We start from the raw sequence: 16686 nt of genomic DNA, 5'->3' as shown, positions 1-16686 counted from the left end.
TTGGTTGTCTTGGGATAAAAGCAGAAACGAAGTGCTACACTTGACCTGTGTCCCGCATGGGGCATGCACCGAGGTACCTCCAGCGAACTGACTCATTGACGCGCCGCCCAGCCTCCGGGATGTGGGCTAATCGGCTGTGTATTGCATTGCTATTGTGCTGTTTGATGGGAACCGCTGGTGTATGGGTTGGCTTGTTGGTTGTGTTTATTCCTGATTCTGCAATAAAAATATATTTTTAAAAAAAAAAAACCTCCTTCCCCTCGCACAGTAAGAAGGGCTGGGGCAGTCCCCTTTCTGACTTTACCTCCAGGTATGGCTGGTAACCCTCAACTATTTTGCTTAGGCCCAATTTAATCAATCTGCTATATCTGTGCTGGTGATTTTCCTTTCCCCAACTGGCCCTCACCACCTGTGGGACTAGTCTGTGTTGTGTATGCTGACAAATAGGACATTGTATAATCATAGTTCCAATCAAATCTAGGGAAATATGTATCCCTTTATTCTCTACCCACCTGTTGGTGGCTTTCTCTCCAAGGTGTCCACATTTTTGGTGTGTCCACTTAGCCAGTCCCACCACATTAGAATCCTGAGTCACCACCTTGGCCTCCTAGATTCTAACCTTTTCATCAGTAAGGGAATTAAACCGTCTATCTAGTAAACTGGTGGGACAATGAGGGTGTACCTGATACACAGTAACTGTGCTTTGCGGTAACATTTCCCAGATCTCTTGCAACAACTCCTTACCCCACTTCACAGGGGACTCCTGTATCTCTGACACAACCTGTAATACCTCTGTATCTTCCACTGGGACCTGCACCACCTGCTCATGCAACATTACAGTTTCTACTGGACCCACTCAGGCACTATCCTCTATGTATCACTTCCACTTGATCACATTTGCTTCTTGTGCATGCCCTATTCTGTGTAACGTAGGAGAATTCATACCCCATTGCATTGGAGGAATTTAAAATGCCTAAATATTACATTATGCCTTACTGTCATCTGCCCAGTGTCTATCAGAGCACTGTAACACACCAGCAACTGTTGTTCAAAGGGAGTCTACCACTCTCCAGAATCTGACAATATTTTAGTCCAAAATCCAAGGAGCACCCTCTTCTTTCCTTGTGTTTTTTCACATTCTCAATTGCCATACTTCCCCTGGACTGTCACATGTAACTTTATGTCTCTTAACTGTATTGCCCTCACATCTAAAGCATATTGTCAACTCAAAAGCATGTTTCTGTTGTTCTCCCCACTCAGAATCATATTTAGAAATATAATTTCTCATAATTTCTTCCTAACTTTTCTGATTGATCTGTTCATCACCTGCATAGCTCCTAGACTCCTCCTGTACATTGAGATCAGGGATATGTGTACAAAACTTTGTAGCCTTTCCTCGGTTTAACATCACTTCAGAGGCTCCTAAATCAAACAAACGCTCCATCCACGTTAACAAAGCCTGCCCTGGTTTCTTTTTAAATCTGTCTGAAATACCATTAACCTCTTGATGAGTAAAGTGCTCCAGAACATTCATTAACCCCTTCCCCACGGGGCTAATTCCCCCAGCTGTGCTGGGGGGAGGAGGGGCGCGCGCAGCGCCACGGTGCTCGTGACGAGCTCAGCGCGTCACGCAGCACAGTGGCGCTGTGCTCATGACAAGCTCAGCTCGTCATGACCATGCCCGTTTCTTAGAACGCCCAGCACAGATGGGGAATTATCCCCGCGTGGGCGAGGGGCAACGGTCATGACGAGCTGAGCTCGTCATGAGCACAGCGCCACTGTGCCTCATGACGAGATGAGCTCGTCATGAGCACCGATGTGGTTAAAACCTCCTGTGGATATTGTGAATTAACCTGCAGCTTTTGTTGGAGCACTTGCTCTGGGTGGACAATATTTCTTTCCTCCAACTCATTCTGGCATCACACACACAGCATCATTCTTTCGCGCTTGTACATCTCCAGTTTATCTTGTAACAATTTATTTTGAAACATTAACATATTCAAACTATTTTTAGCTTCAACCAACTACTGTTTCATTTGATCACGTTCAAGTTTCAGCTGAACACATTTTTCATACATTCTACAAAAAGCAAAAGAATCCAACTTTTTCTCCGTGAAGTGCTAAGCTCTTTTTCTTTTTCATAGAAAACTTTCTGCACACATTTAAATGCCTGTGCTTGCTCCTCACCAGCTAGACATGCATAAGGGGCGTCTTTCCACCCCAGTGTATTTTTTTGCAGCTTGGAATCTGCAACTGCCTTTGACTTTTTTAGAAAACATTGTCCCCTTTTCCCTTTAAAACCATACCGTACCCACTCTTGGTACCAAAATGTCTTGATTAACACTACAGAATACAAGAAATGCAGCACTTCCAAGATGAGGCACTCTGCAAAGCAAGAAGAAACACTTGGAAAAGAGACTCAGCACTATCAAAATGAGGCATATGACCTTCAGAAGGCAGTTTCAAAATAAAGCGGGGATTTTATTAAAATAACACTCTCTTCTAACGGAAAGATTTTCCCAGATGATAAGTGAAATAGGCATAACAACATGCAAACGTGTGTGTGTGTTTATATATATATATAGATATATATATATATATATATATATCTATATATATATATATATATTTATATATTTTTTTTTCCCCAAAACGTTAAAGAATTAGTACGCTCTCAGGAACCACACCAATTGGTGTGGTTCCTGAGAGCGTACTAATTCTTTAACGTTTTGGAACTAGTATTACCGCGTGCTTCACCGGAGAGTACGCCACTTTCCCATGGGTCACAGCGTTGCAGTAGAAGCGTCTTTCCGGAAATATAAATATATATATATATATGTATATAAAAAAACGAATGTATGTCTGTCTGTCTGTCTGTCTGTTTGTCCTTTATGCATTACTACACCATTTATCCGATCGCCATGAAACTTTGGGAAGTTGTTGAGTATACTCCCGCGAAGGTTTCTGGGATAATTATTTTTTAAATATCGGCACCCCCAGGGCCCTCATAATCTTTCGAATACTGATGTACGCACCAGACGGAAAAACAACAAATCGTGTATCCACAAGCACTCGAATAAATAAATAGAATTAAAACAACACTTTGAAATGTTTTCCATATTAAACTAAATACATTTCAATAAAAATGACACAATGTAAATTGAATGTTATCATAACGAGTTTCCTTGAATTTCCTTTCTAAGGATATTGCAGCAACGCGCGACGGGTACGCTAGTATATATATATTAGACATCAGACGCCCTTGACTGTCCTTGACTGTCGATTACATCTGGTTAAAGCCTCATTGAGCCAAATATCTTAGATGAGGCCCTCCAATGTTTTAGGGAATCCACAACATGAATGTATGAACACAGCGACAGAAGCGGGAAACTGCTGTACTGATTAGCTACCAGAGAGATAGCCACCAGGGTCGTTCCCGGAATGATCGATTCCTCGGGGATTTGCAGACATAAATCCACTGAGTTTGCCGTGGTCTTTGCCCACTACTACCGTACGCTCTATGCACCTCGGCTCCAGTCCCAATCAGAAATAATCAACTCAATCATTAATGACATCCGTCTCTAGAGGTTCACATCTTCCCTTGTTTCCGATCTAGAGAGCCCCTTATCACTAGAAAGAAATATAGGAGGCTCTACTGGACATGAATCCCTGGAAAAACCCTGGGCCTGATGGTTTTGTACCAAAAATTCTGTGAGTTCCTCAACCCTTATCTCCTAGACCTTTATCCCCTAGACCTTAATGTAGAAGCAATCGCTAGAGGAGCATTTTGTAAACTAAAATTTAAATTATTCCAAGAAGATCAGCAGTCATGTCAAGCATGCCCGGTGGCCATCCTCTCTTTTTCTTTAACTGGTAGTCTATGGTGAAAAACAGACAGGTAAAGCTAATAGGTGTATTGGGTGAGACTTCTTGGTGTTGGCAGTGCTTGTTTTATATAATTTTGAAACCAGTTTTATTTTTCCACCTGCTAAAATGTTTTCTGTGAAGTGTGTTAAGTACTTGAGGTGTCAATAGCGGAAAATGTTTGTTGTTGGATGACCATATATGTATGGTGCCTTTGTTGATACAGGCAATACCAAACCTTAGTACCATTTAAGACACTGTTAGCACAGTTGCTAAGCATTTTGTGGATTGGGTCTACATTATTTACAAGCCGTGCCTTTTTGTGTTCCATAATAGTATTATTAATAGAGGATTTAGTAGGCTTTGCAATACTTTTTTTTAACGTATTATATATCTTTTTTGAATGTTGCTCCTGAAGTGAGTAAGCTTTATAAGAAGTCTGTTGGGGACACTTTTTCTCAGCGCTTAATACAATTTTCTCTATTTTAGATGATCCTGAGAGATTTATTACGCTTCATGTTTGTATACATGGTTTTCCTATTTGGATTTGCTGCAGGTAAATATTATGGGATGGACTATTAGTAAACTATACACTAAATTGCTTTATAATAAGGACATATTTTGTAATATATAATTTGTTGGCAGAGTCTTGACGCATCATATTATTGCCAATAACTGTTTTCACTATATTCATCTATCTGGGTTTCAGTTTTTCAGCCTTTTACTAAGGCACACATTACGATTTACACGGTACTGGGGCCATTACGACTACAAAATCTCCAATTCCATGCATGTATTTTTTCAGTATGCATTTGCCATTTTCTCTGAGCAGGTAGGAAATGTATACAGGGGCCAGGTGCAGGGAAAGGGCCGAGGGTGAGGTGAGTTGAGTAGGGTCGAATGAAAAGCTTTTTCTTAGCAGTGGGAAATATTATAAGCGTCCCCATGTTAGGAAACAAATACTGACAATGCCAATAGGTCTGGGTTATAAATGAAAATACATCTTGTGTCACTGGTGGGTTTAGGCACTCAACAAGTCATCATATATGTACTACATCATTCGCCTTTGGATTAATTAATTAATTAATCCATCCACTGACTCATTCTTGAGTCCCCTTCTGACACAATCAAGAAAAACACACACATATGCAACAACATATGCACAATAAATTAAAAGAATTCAAGTAGAAAAAAGACAACCTGATGCTCTCTAAACACAGCATGAATGTTCTTGCCATAAATTAAGCAAAAATAGCAGCGGGAGTCCATCTTTTAAAAATGTTGTAAATAATCGGTGATTGTTTTAAATTTCCTGCATGTCCACCACATTTATAACCAACGTGTTGGCCATCTTGAAATGGTAAAACTATGATACACTTTGGACATCAGCAATCCATCATGGGCTTTTTATTTAGGAGAAGTGGCCACGTAGGATGCAGGGCATTGCAGATGAAATGAGCAGCAAGCAAGCGACAATTTGCACTGCCTGGAGAACTGGTGTACCATCTTAAGAAATATTAAAATAAAAAGAGAAGGAGCAAAGAAATTAATTGGGGTACTATAAAAGGCGAAAATAGAAAGCTAAAGGACTGGACAACGAGCCCTGGCTAGGAACCACACTCATTTTTTGGTGGATTTTTAGAAAATGCCATCATTCACAGTGCAAGGTAGACAATGAAGGATCTGAACTGAACCATTATCCAATGCAATACAGTATCATGAGTGTAAATGTCACTCAAGACAGACCAATGGTAGAACAGAGCTGACCCAAAGAACCTCTATGTACCAATATAAATATATATTTGTACATATGGATATATGTATCATTTAATGATCTTCTTTCCTTAAGGTTTCGTAGAGGTGGTAACCAATACCAAAATCTGTCCCTAAAAAGGTAATTTTTGACATTTTATATGAAAAAGAAAAATACCCATCTTCAGGTGTTAATAGAAAGAAATAACAATCCACTCTTAAATACCAATTAACTTTAACATATGTGTTTCACAATCATTATGTCAGACCTACTGCATTTATCATAACTTTTGATAATAAACAAATCAGATCTATGACTTTGAAAATATTTTTCCATAGTGAACCAATTAGGCCTCCAGCTGTTATCATTGATCAATTAGGCCTCTAGCTGTTATCATTGACCTGTCACCATTCACAACTATGTTGGTTATAAGGCTTCCCACAAGGTTACATTTTCAGAATGGTGTTGCCACTGGTTTTATTTAAGAAGCTCTGTAATACATTCAACCCCTGGCAAGCAGCTCAGTCAGTGACAGTTCAGCTGGTGCATAGAATTTCCAGTCGCAGAACTCTCACCACAAGACCTAATTGCTAGGGAACCCACTCAGGTAACAACAAGTGCATATGCATAAGACATAACCCAAACATCATGTATACACTAATGTAACAACAAATCGATATTCTTGAAACATAGCATATCTCCCTTTCTTGGAAAACAAATAAAATGACAACCAGAAACAAATGGAAAGACACTAGGCTACATGCTTAATAGGAACAGTAACACACATCTTATTGTTGATACAGTGTGAAGTATTATTTTGATCTTATCAAAAACACATCTTACTCACCTCAGCTACAATCATCAACAATATCACAGAGATTGGCCCATATAAATCTCTACCACATCAATGGCTATAATATCACAAATCAATCAAGGTTCTCCGATGGATCTTGAATAAAGCTAACAGGGACTAGGATAGAGAAGTGTGGCTCAATGGTTAGAGCGACAGACCCTGATGCAGTAGTCTGGCCGGCACCAGGGTTCAATTCCCGCCCGGCGGGTCTCGGGCTCAATTTCCTCGGACCTGATAATTCTCGCCTCAGTGCCTATTCTAATCATGAGTCCCACTCTGCACCTCTGGGCAATAGCTTGCTTAATCTCTACTGTGGCCCCAACAACGCTGAGGATGCCTGACTTCACCTTGGGGGTGCCCAGGAGTGGGCTTCTCACAGGGAAAGGCCAGGAAGGGTTCCTCGGCTGTATTCGTACAAGCGCCGAGATGCCTACGGGTAGTCGTGCGCTATACAAGTGCGTAATCATTTCATAATCATTTCATTTCATAACTTAGAGACGAATGCCACTCCTTCACGAGGACCTGGAATAAAGAAGTGCCTATCTGTCAAGCATAAACTATTCAAGGAATATACATTAAAGAATAACATACATAAAGGTTATAATCAACAAAATCTTTAACTAATCTCCAAATTTCAAATGGTCAAAGCACAGAAAACACATTTAGAATAATTTATTATCAATTATCATTTTAGTATGGGTAAAATCACAACCCATCACAGTTCACAGTCAAATACATTTCAATTCAAATACTTGTTAAGAATGAGAGAGACAGAGAATATAAATGTGGGATCAGAATACAGATTATGAGTCATATAAACCACAGATCAGTTGCAGATTGTCAGGAATACTGAGACTCAAGGTGAAGCCAAAAATTCACTAAAGCACAGCGTGCAATAGTCAGAGTCCTTTAACGCTTCAGCTGAAGGGTTTGCCTGCATGACTTCACCAGCTGGCGAAGTGCAGGAAATCAGGAAATTCAGTTCAGAGGAAATCAAAGTTCAGTTCAACGGCATACCAGGAATGTAGGACATTTTTCAAAGATATCCAGCCCCAGTTCTTTTTTCCACAGGACAATTATAGTCATGATTATGCATAGTTCCGTCCCACAAAAGTATCCTTTTCGCCGTTTTGAACTATTTCCAGTGGTCGAAGTCTAAGATCTGTCCAAGGAGTGATCATTACCTTACCAATTTGATCTGGAAATTTATACGTAATACCATTGTCCGATGGTCATTCTTTCATAAGAAGTTCAAATTCAATTCTATTAGAGAAAGGTACCCCCTATTGCTTCTTAAGAGGTCTGGGAGAAGGGGGAGAGACCACAAAGAATACTAAAGAAATCTCCCACTCAACCTAAATACTTTTACTCTGGCTTAACACAGCTCTGATGGACATCTCATCCTATATAAGTCAAAACATACTGCAAAATATCATTTCATCATTTTATTCAAAATACTCTCTTTTTCAAGATGTAAGATATTTATGCTTCATTATTTGTTTGTAAAGGTAAAACATACCATCTTCTTTAAATTGTTTAGAAATACTTTTTGTAAAGAAAATCTTTTTTTACATATATTTTTAAGACATAACAAACATGAGAACAATACATATATATTATAAAATATAGAACATACAAATAGGTTTCCTATAAATTGTTAATGACTCATCATAGCACACCTCTCATTACATCTCATCCTCACCAGAACCAGGCACACAAACTCACATTCCGAACCACATCAATTTCCCAGCTAACATAGACGTGCTAATAATACACATGGTAGGAATTCTTTTCACGTGTCCATGGTATTGCTGCCAGCCGGGAATATATCAAGCCAATGTACATTTCGGTGGATTCAATAAATTAATGTCCACCTTCCTCAAGGCCATATCATTTTAAATCTCTTTTTCAATGGCAGAGGTGCGATGGGGAATCTGCAAATAGAAGGATTTTTTTTTATTAAAGATGCCCGAATTAATGATTTTAGACATGCTAAGTTATGAGAAACACGAAAACATTCTTGTGCCTACTACTTCACCCTCATAAATCAGTAGAACACCTCCTGTGATTTTGAGCAAAGAAAAAAGTGAGAAATAGTCCTCTCTGAAAAATTCACATGGGTAAATATGAAACACCTTCACCATACCTGAAGAGTGCAGAAAAAGAAAAAAAGCAAGTGAAAGAGGTGAGATCTACACTTCATGCACCGTGTTTACCATATGTGAGTTGCATAGACAATTTATACACTGATCCGATAGGGTTGGTTAGGATTTTCTACTCTTCATGGTTATTTCTCCGGGTGTGTTGTCCTTGCGATGCTGCTGCGTACAGCGAAATTAATTTGTTTAGAGGGGATTAGGAAATTCTATCCCCGTCTCTATGCTGTAATGCGAAGAGGAACTGTTATTAAATTTAAACCTACGCTATTCTTTAGGCAATATCGAGCCCTGGTTCTTTTTCACACAGGACAGTTATACTCCCAATTCTGCATAGTTACTTCCCACAAAAGTATCCTTTGCACAGTTTTGCACGATTTCCATTGTTCGAAGTCTAGGGTCTGTCCATGGGGGGATCATTACCCTACCAAATTGATCCGGTAATTTATATGTAATACCATTGTCGGATGTTCATCTATATATATAAAAACAAATGTATGTCTGTCTGTCTGTCTGTCTGTCTGTCTGTTTGTCCTATATGCATTACTACACCATTCATCCGATCGCCATGAAACTTTGGGAAGTTGTTGAGTACACTCCCGCGAAGGTTTCTGGCATACATTTTTTTTAAATATCGGCCCCCCAGGGCCCTCATAATCTTTCGAATACTGATGTACGCATCAGACGGAAAAACAACAAAGCGTGTTTCCACAAGCACTCTAAGAAATAAATAGAATTAAAACACCATTCATCCGATCACCATTAAACTTTGGGAAGTTGTTGAGTACACTCCGGCGAAGGTTTCTGGCATACATTTTTTTAAATAATGGCCCCCCAGGACTCTCATAATCTTTCGATTGCTGATGTACGCACACGACGGAAAAACAAAAAATCGTGTGTCCACAAGCACTCGAATAAATAAATAGAATTAAAACAGCATTTATCCGATCGCCAGGAAACTTTGGGAAGTTGTTGAGTACTTTCCCGCGAAGGTTTCTGGCATAATTTTTCTAAAAATATCGGCCCCCCCCAGGGCCCTCATAATCTTTCGAATACTGATGTACGCACAATAAGGAAAACCAAAAAATCGTGTATCCACAAGCACTCGAATAAATAAATAGAATTAAAACAGCATTCATCCAATCGCCATGAAACTTTGGGAAGTTGTTGAGTACACTCCCGCGAATGTTTCTGGCATACTTTTTTTAAAATATCGGCCCACAGGGCCCTCATAATCTTTCGAATACTGATGTATGCACCAGATGGAAAAATATAAAATCGTGTATCCACAAGCACTCGAATAAATAAATAGAATTAAAGCGACACTTTGAAATGTTTTCCATATTAAAATGAATAAGTTTCAATAAAAATGACACAATGTAAATTGAATGTTATCATAACAAGTTTCCTTGAATTTCCTTTCTAAGGAGATCGCAGCAACGCGCGACGGGTAAGCTTGTTCTTTTATAAAAAGTCATGTCCATTCCCAAGCGCTCTCTTTTGAGCGTGCAACAAAGTCGACACAGTTTTGTACTAGCAGAGAAAGTGTCCTTTATTCATAACTAGAGAAAGAAACTTTAGCAAAAAATCCCACGACTGGTAGTGAAGTCATGTCAGCTCATTCTTTTCAGTAGAAATTAAATGAAAATGCAGGTTAAGACGTACACGAAAATCATACTAAAAACATATTTATTCACTGAAAAGGTATTAATCTTTCAAACATTTAATTGAATATAGATTAAGCTATTTCATTTGTGATTAATATTTCTTCTATATGTTTAAAAACACAATTTTGTATCCCACTAAGCATTAACTCCTTTGCAAAATTCATTTATTAGTGAACATACGCATTTTCTCTCGACATTTTAATATTGCATTTTCCCTGACAGTATTGCTACATGAACAAAAGTCATTTCTTGTTTCTTTTCATTTTCACCAACTTATGTTAATAAATTTTTACTATTAAATGAGTACTTTTCTAACCTTTTCTAATCATTTAGTTAAAACCTACATTATTACGTCACACATTTTAGCTTTTATAGATTTTCATAGCATATAGAGATTGAATTTCATTATCATTATATATTTCTCTTCTTTCTCTCTTGAACGATTTTCATCTCAAACTGTTTTGCCTTCATACTGCATGCTTTTATGATGCAGATTGAACTCATGTGTTTTACGAATCACACTGTTAGCCGTGTTTTTTTTAATGCATGTATTAGTATCATACTATCCAATGAGCAGGAATTGACTGAGACAAATCCTACTAAGATAACTATGATCCATCAATTGCCCCTCTGATAGCGAACTAAGTCATCACACAATCTAATTTAATAATCTGATAACAATCTGATTACTCCTAGGATCCACTTATCTTCATTTGTTTCAGTCTAACACCTTCCATGTCCTTTACTACATCGTAATAAGTACTTTTCTAATCATCTAATTCTATTTCATTCCTTTTTCTCTTTTGACTTCTACTTTCCTTTATTTCTATTTTGCGTTTACAACGTCTGAATACCAGTACTCGTATTAAATCACCAACCAAGCTATTCCCTAGTGCTGCAATCCAACTTTCTACTGAGTAAAATCCTTTCCCAATTTTCTCCTATGGACCATCAACTTTTAGTTCTGTTAAATCATGGCTCAAGTAAGGGATGTTGCTTATATATCCCTGCAAATCTTTGCTTTTATCAGGGATATAAGTTCAACATTGTTGAATTTTCAGCATACGACAGACTCCGCCTTCTTTTGCCAATTTTAATTTAAGGCAAGTTGGGTCTGCAAAAGCATAGACCTAATTGCAAACATTTCAGTATCAATCACTAAGAAACCACCAGCAGGATCTATCGATAATTGATCAACCGCTGTGGACAGTTTTCTAATTTCATGCGAGTTCAATATTACCCCTACTGAAGGTGTTATTGCACCGTATATATCACCAATTGTCTCTGCAGCACTTATTCCCCTTTTATTACATATTAATGTCTTTTCATTGGTTCCATGATGAACATTCACATGGTATATTTTAGGAAAGAGAAGAGCATCCATACCAATTTTTAGGCAATTTATAGTAAGCATTTCTCCCACACACATAATATACTCCTGGGAACACTGGCTCAGTGTTACCCTTTAATCCTCAATCTCCCGTTATCAGGAAGGTGTGTTCACACTCACTGGAAACAATTCATTTATTATAATATTCAGTAATTTGCCTTAGTATGCAACGCTTCCCTTTGTTCTGGCAAGCCAGAGAGGATACAGCGTAAGAATCACTCTTTTTATTTTTTATAATCACCTTCCTTATGAGCCCACTGAGGTTTTTTTTTCCAGCAGCTTTCCTTTTTATTTCTTCTCGCCTATCTTTTACAGTGTTAACAAATGCTTTTCCTACACTGTGTAAGATACACATTAAATGATTTGCATGCGCACGTACAGTATATATAGGCTTTACAGTATGAAAGAATCCTCCCATTACCTCAGCATTTTTCGCACTCGCCACATTATTCAGGTTCTTTTTAATAGGAATTTCAGAAATCTCTAGGTCATAATTACAGTAATAATACTGAAACTGCTCTGTGCCATAGAATAAACTTGTTAATACACTACAAGAAATACCATATGTTAAAGGTAGGTGATGGTGAGTTTCCCCGTTCAGACACAGACGTAGGTAATTGCATGCATATATAGCAATCTCCTGCGTCCATTGTGTCAACATACTCGTACAACAGTTTGGTAAAAACATTTAACAAAAAGTCATTAATTGAATTATCTAGGTGTAAATCACTACTTGTTAGTTCTTTAATGTCTATACCTTCTCCAGGGACTCTTGTTAATTTAGTAGTCGTACTCACGTACACATCAGTAGGTTCAACAGAATACACACAATGAGGTACAAATAGCAAAGTCAAAAACAAAACTAGTTTTAGGAAAAGTGTACACATTACGCAAGCACATATACACTTTTTTTCTAGTTGAAGCAATCCTTTTCGAATCTCCAGTCTCGGAACCAGAGTCATCCATTTGGTTTTGTGCTTTTATAATAATTTTATGATTAGCAACAGGTTTGGCGTTTTCAATCTAATTCTTATATCAGCATCTTGTCACAGCTTATTTTCTTCTGCTTTCTCTTTCCAGCAACCTTCTTTTCTCACTCTGTTCTTTTAGGATGGCTTATATGCAGTATTTTGTTTAGAACAAAATGCAATGAACTCTTTCTCCCAATCATTTGCCGCAGCTAGATTTGTCCATTCAGGTGCTGCATATTTCTGATATGGGAATCATGCTCTATTTGTTCTGTGCACTGTATTTTCATCTCCGCCTATATCACTTTGTTCTAACTGATTGAAGACTTCAATTATAGAGGATGGAATTCTTCCTACTGTCAGAATGTCTTTAAATCGACCAGTTTTACTAGGCCATCGGTCACCTTTTTTGCACTAATTTTTCTGGTACACTGTTTATTTCACTTATGTTAATATTTTGTTTAGCTGAATCCCTTTGTCTCTGACCCTCATTAACTTCGGGTATAAACGCTCTTTCACTTTCAACAGTTTTTCTAGACCCAGTAGCTGGTGCCCACTCTACTTTGTGCTTAGTCTGTTCAGGCTGCCTCACTGCTACCACCAGTTCACCTGCAATCAACACTGTACCTTCAAGTGGACATGGAGCTCAACAAGTGTTGGCTGCATGAACCCAATTAGGTAGACCACCACATTTAACCACAGTTGTTGTTACAAGAATCACTTGGTAAGGCCCAATCACCTGGGCACAAGTAGTATTTTTGCTCCTGTTGGGCAGCAGTGGTGATTTCTCCAACCTGGTGAGACACAGAATGCACTACATCAGCCAATCCTTTACAATAATCAAGCACTAAATCATCAGATATATTCACGAGCTGATTCACTGGCACTGTAGGCTGTCTCAAACCCCTCCCAATAATTATTTCATGAGGGTTCAGTCCTGTTCTTCTATCTGGAATACTTCTCAAACTCATCAACACTAAAGGCAATGCATCAGGCCATTTTAGTGATGTAGACATGCACACTTTGCCAATCGTGATTTTATTGTGCCGTTCATTTGTTCTACTACACCTGATGCCTCAGGTGGATAAACACAATTCAATTGTTGCTGAATTTGTAAAGCGGCACAGAGCATTCGCACCACTTCATTATTAATCTGTGTTCCTCTATCTGATTCCAATGAGACTAGAAATCCAAATATTGAGATGAGCTCTCTAAGCAGCAGTTTAGCAACGGTTTAGCTATCATTTCATCGCATAGAGTATGTCTCAATGTAAAAACAGACACACAATCACAAGGACATGTTTTAATCCATTACGAGAAGGCATCTCTATAAAATGTAACTGCAAGTGGGTAAAAGGACCTCCCGACCTTCCATTTTGACCCATGCTAACCACTGTTTTCTTTCCTGCATTCTGTTGCTGACATGTTATACATCTCTGGCACAGACTCTCTGCAATGGCTCAGAATTTTGGATTGTACCTTGTCTTTCTAAAACGTTGCATCATTGTATCCCTACCTATATGTGTCAGTCCATGGCAGATTATCTGGCAGTATAGTAAAGCTTCATGTTTTATTGTTTTAATGGCCATAAATATCTCGTAATCAATGAGCACATACCATTATTATGCCTTTTTTAATATCATATTAACCCATACTCAAACTAATATGGCGCCCATACTTTTTGAGATTGGTTCACATGACCGCAAGTCCTTCTTTACCATTCATGATTTATAATTAATAACGTGTATATACATTTCTCTTCCAAGTCTCACTGATTTTCAGCTTTGTGTTTTATGCATTCTTTATTTAGTAATGCAGAAGTGGCATGGCATGGACAAATTGAACTGGTGTATAGTAGGCATATCCATCGTGTAAAGGCTTACAGGACTCCCATGCAATTTAAAATTGTAAACATGTGCGTCCACTCGATATTGAAAGCCTTAGCGGCACCCAAGAGGATCACCGCTGCTCTCAATGAGGGGTTTAGTTGGTGCAATAGTACAAAGAGAGTGCCCAAGGTTTGTGCTGTGGAGCGGGTGTAAATTAACCCAGATTGGCCCAGGGTTTTGTTAGAAGCGGCTGGACCAGAGTGGCCAGCAGTTTTGTGAGAATTTTTGCATCTATTTTCAGGCATCACAGCATTCAGGTGGTTTAACTGGTTTCAGCAGTGCAATACTAAGTGCCTCTCTACTGAGGCACTACTCTACTTCACCTGGGGGCACAGCCGCCAGCTCTTCCACATAAGCTCTGAGCCCAAGCAGACCGCGAGAAACTACTTCTCCGTGGCTACTGGAGGTGCCAGTATCCTCTCGTCCATATTGCCACTAGTGACAATCGCTATATGCATAGCAGAGTGGCGCTTGAAAATCTCACCTTGAACTGCTGGGGGTCCTGCGGCAGGGAAGATCGTGTGCCTCCATCTTGGGGATCTGACCGGAGCAGACCTAGTAGAAGCCTCCCCTCCTGACCTCTCTCTGCCTTCCGGGCCCTGCAGGGTCGGCGCTCTCTCAAGTTAGCGGGTATCAGTGGAGGTGCGTGGTGACTCATTAATTCCGGTCTCTGTGAGCCCTATTTGTTTAGACGCTCGATCCAGCTCCCAACCCTGCCTGACCTTAAGTTGGCAGCCGCTCTAACAAGCTTCTCGGGAGTCCAAGGTAGACTGCCCTGGTGACGCATGCTACATCTGACGCTCTTAAGAGGCGGTTAGTGGGGGAGTGGAGAATATCCTCCGGCGATCCCAATGGGAGTTTAGATGATCATATGGCACCTGAATCATACCCCCACAAAAACTCTGCTGATACGGATTCAACGATCCTGTCCCCAAAATGGCACCCGACAGGTTAATACCACCGAAGAGGGAGGATGTTCCCTTTAGTTGAGGGAGTCACATTGTGGATATAAGGCTTAACAGAGTAACAGAATCGCAGTACTAGAGGTATGACCTTCTGCAAAGTCTCAGAGATCCACAAACTCAACTTGCCTGACTTTAAGATGGCCGATAAGCTCCATATCTGATCCTGTACTACCTTCCTCGTCACCTCCATCTACCCGTTTATGGTCCCGAGACCTTCGATCACATCAGGATCTTCATTATAATCCAGCATAGCTTGAGTAACATGGCCGATTTCCGTTGGAGTTTCATCGACAGCTATAGGGGAGATTGGCTCCGGCACAACGCTTTGGCCGTCATCTACCCAGCGGGACCTCGGGCTGGAATTAAGTCTCATCGTTTTTTCACCGCTGTTGTTACCTCCCTGTGAAGACTTTTCCCAACTTATTTTCCCCTCGATGAGCTGCTACTCTTGGTCTAAAATTTGACTTCGACCAGAACTCGAGTTTATCCCACATCTGGCTCACTCATCAAGACAAAGATTATGTGTAATTTGCCACCTGACCGTTGAGACCTTGCATTTTGGCAGATGCCCGGTGGAGCTACCTTGATAACTATAGAGGAGATGGGCTGTTGACTTCCCCCTCAGCTGTCACCTACCCAGCCGGACTTTGGGCAGACTTTCCTTCGTCTCTCCGCCATATCTCCCTCCTGCCCTTTTTCCTTGCCCTTCTTCGCTCCTTTTATCTTGTCTTTCATGATCTTTAAATGTTTTCCAGCATTGATTGTAACTTGTAACTGAGGTAACTTTGTAACAATGTGGAACCTCATGTAAAGCGCTCTGATACCTTCGGGCCTAGCCAGCGCTATATAAAACTCAAATAAATAAATAAATGTGGAGTATCTGTTTCATGTATGCTTCAGTAAACATCAGGTGTACGGGGCAAGTACTTCTGCAAATTCTTTAAAAAATTCACCTGGAATACTGTCCATTCCGGGGGCTTTACCGCTTTGTAATGTACGGATAACCTTTTTTATCTCCTCTACGGTAATGGGCTATGTTAGGTATTCCCACTGTCACAATAAAAGTCATCTAAATACGCTATGTCAGCTGTCAGCTGCCGACGCCGTTGTACAGGTCCCTTATAGTTGTGTGTAAGAGTCTGAGGATTCAGACACTATTTTAGGGTTGCCATAGGGTTCAC

The 16686-nt window shown here is 39.6% G+C and overlaps 1 protein-coding gene across 1 annotated transcript in view; it reads left to right on the top strand.

Moving 5' to 3' along the window:
- Positions 1-16686, top strand: part of TRPV1 (transient receptor potential cation channel subfamily V member 1) — a 544023-nt gene that overhangs the window by 322499 nt on the left and 204838 nt on the right. The window contains exon 12 of the mRNA XM_078679941.1: positions 4354-4420. Coding sequence (XP_078536067.1) covers positions 4354-4420 — 67 coding nt within the window. The remainder of the gene's footprint in view (positions 1-4353; positions 4421-16686) is intronic.

Source organism: Lissotriton helveticus, chromosome 3_1 (genome assembly GCF_964261635.1).
Source record: "Lissotriton helveticus chromosome 3_1, aLisHel1.1, whole genome shotgun sequence".
In the NCBI taxonomy this organism is placed as follows: Eukaryota; Metazoa; Chordata; class Amphibia; order Caudata; family Salamandridae; genus Lissotriton; species Lissotriton helveticus.
Note: the sequence above shows the minus strand (reverse complement) of the source record. Positions and strands in the feature narration are given on the sequence as shown.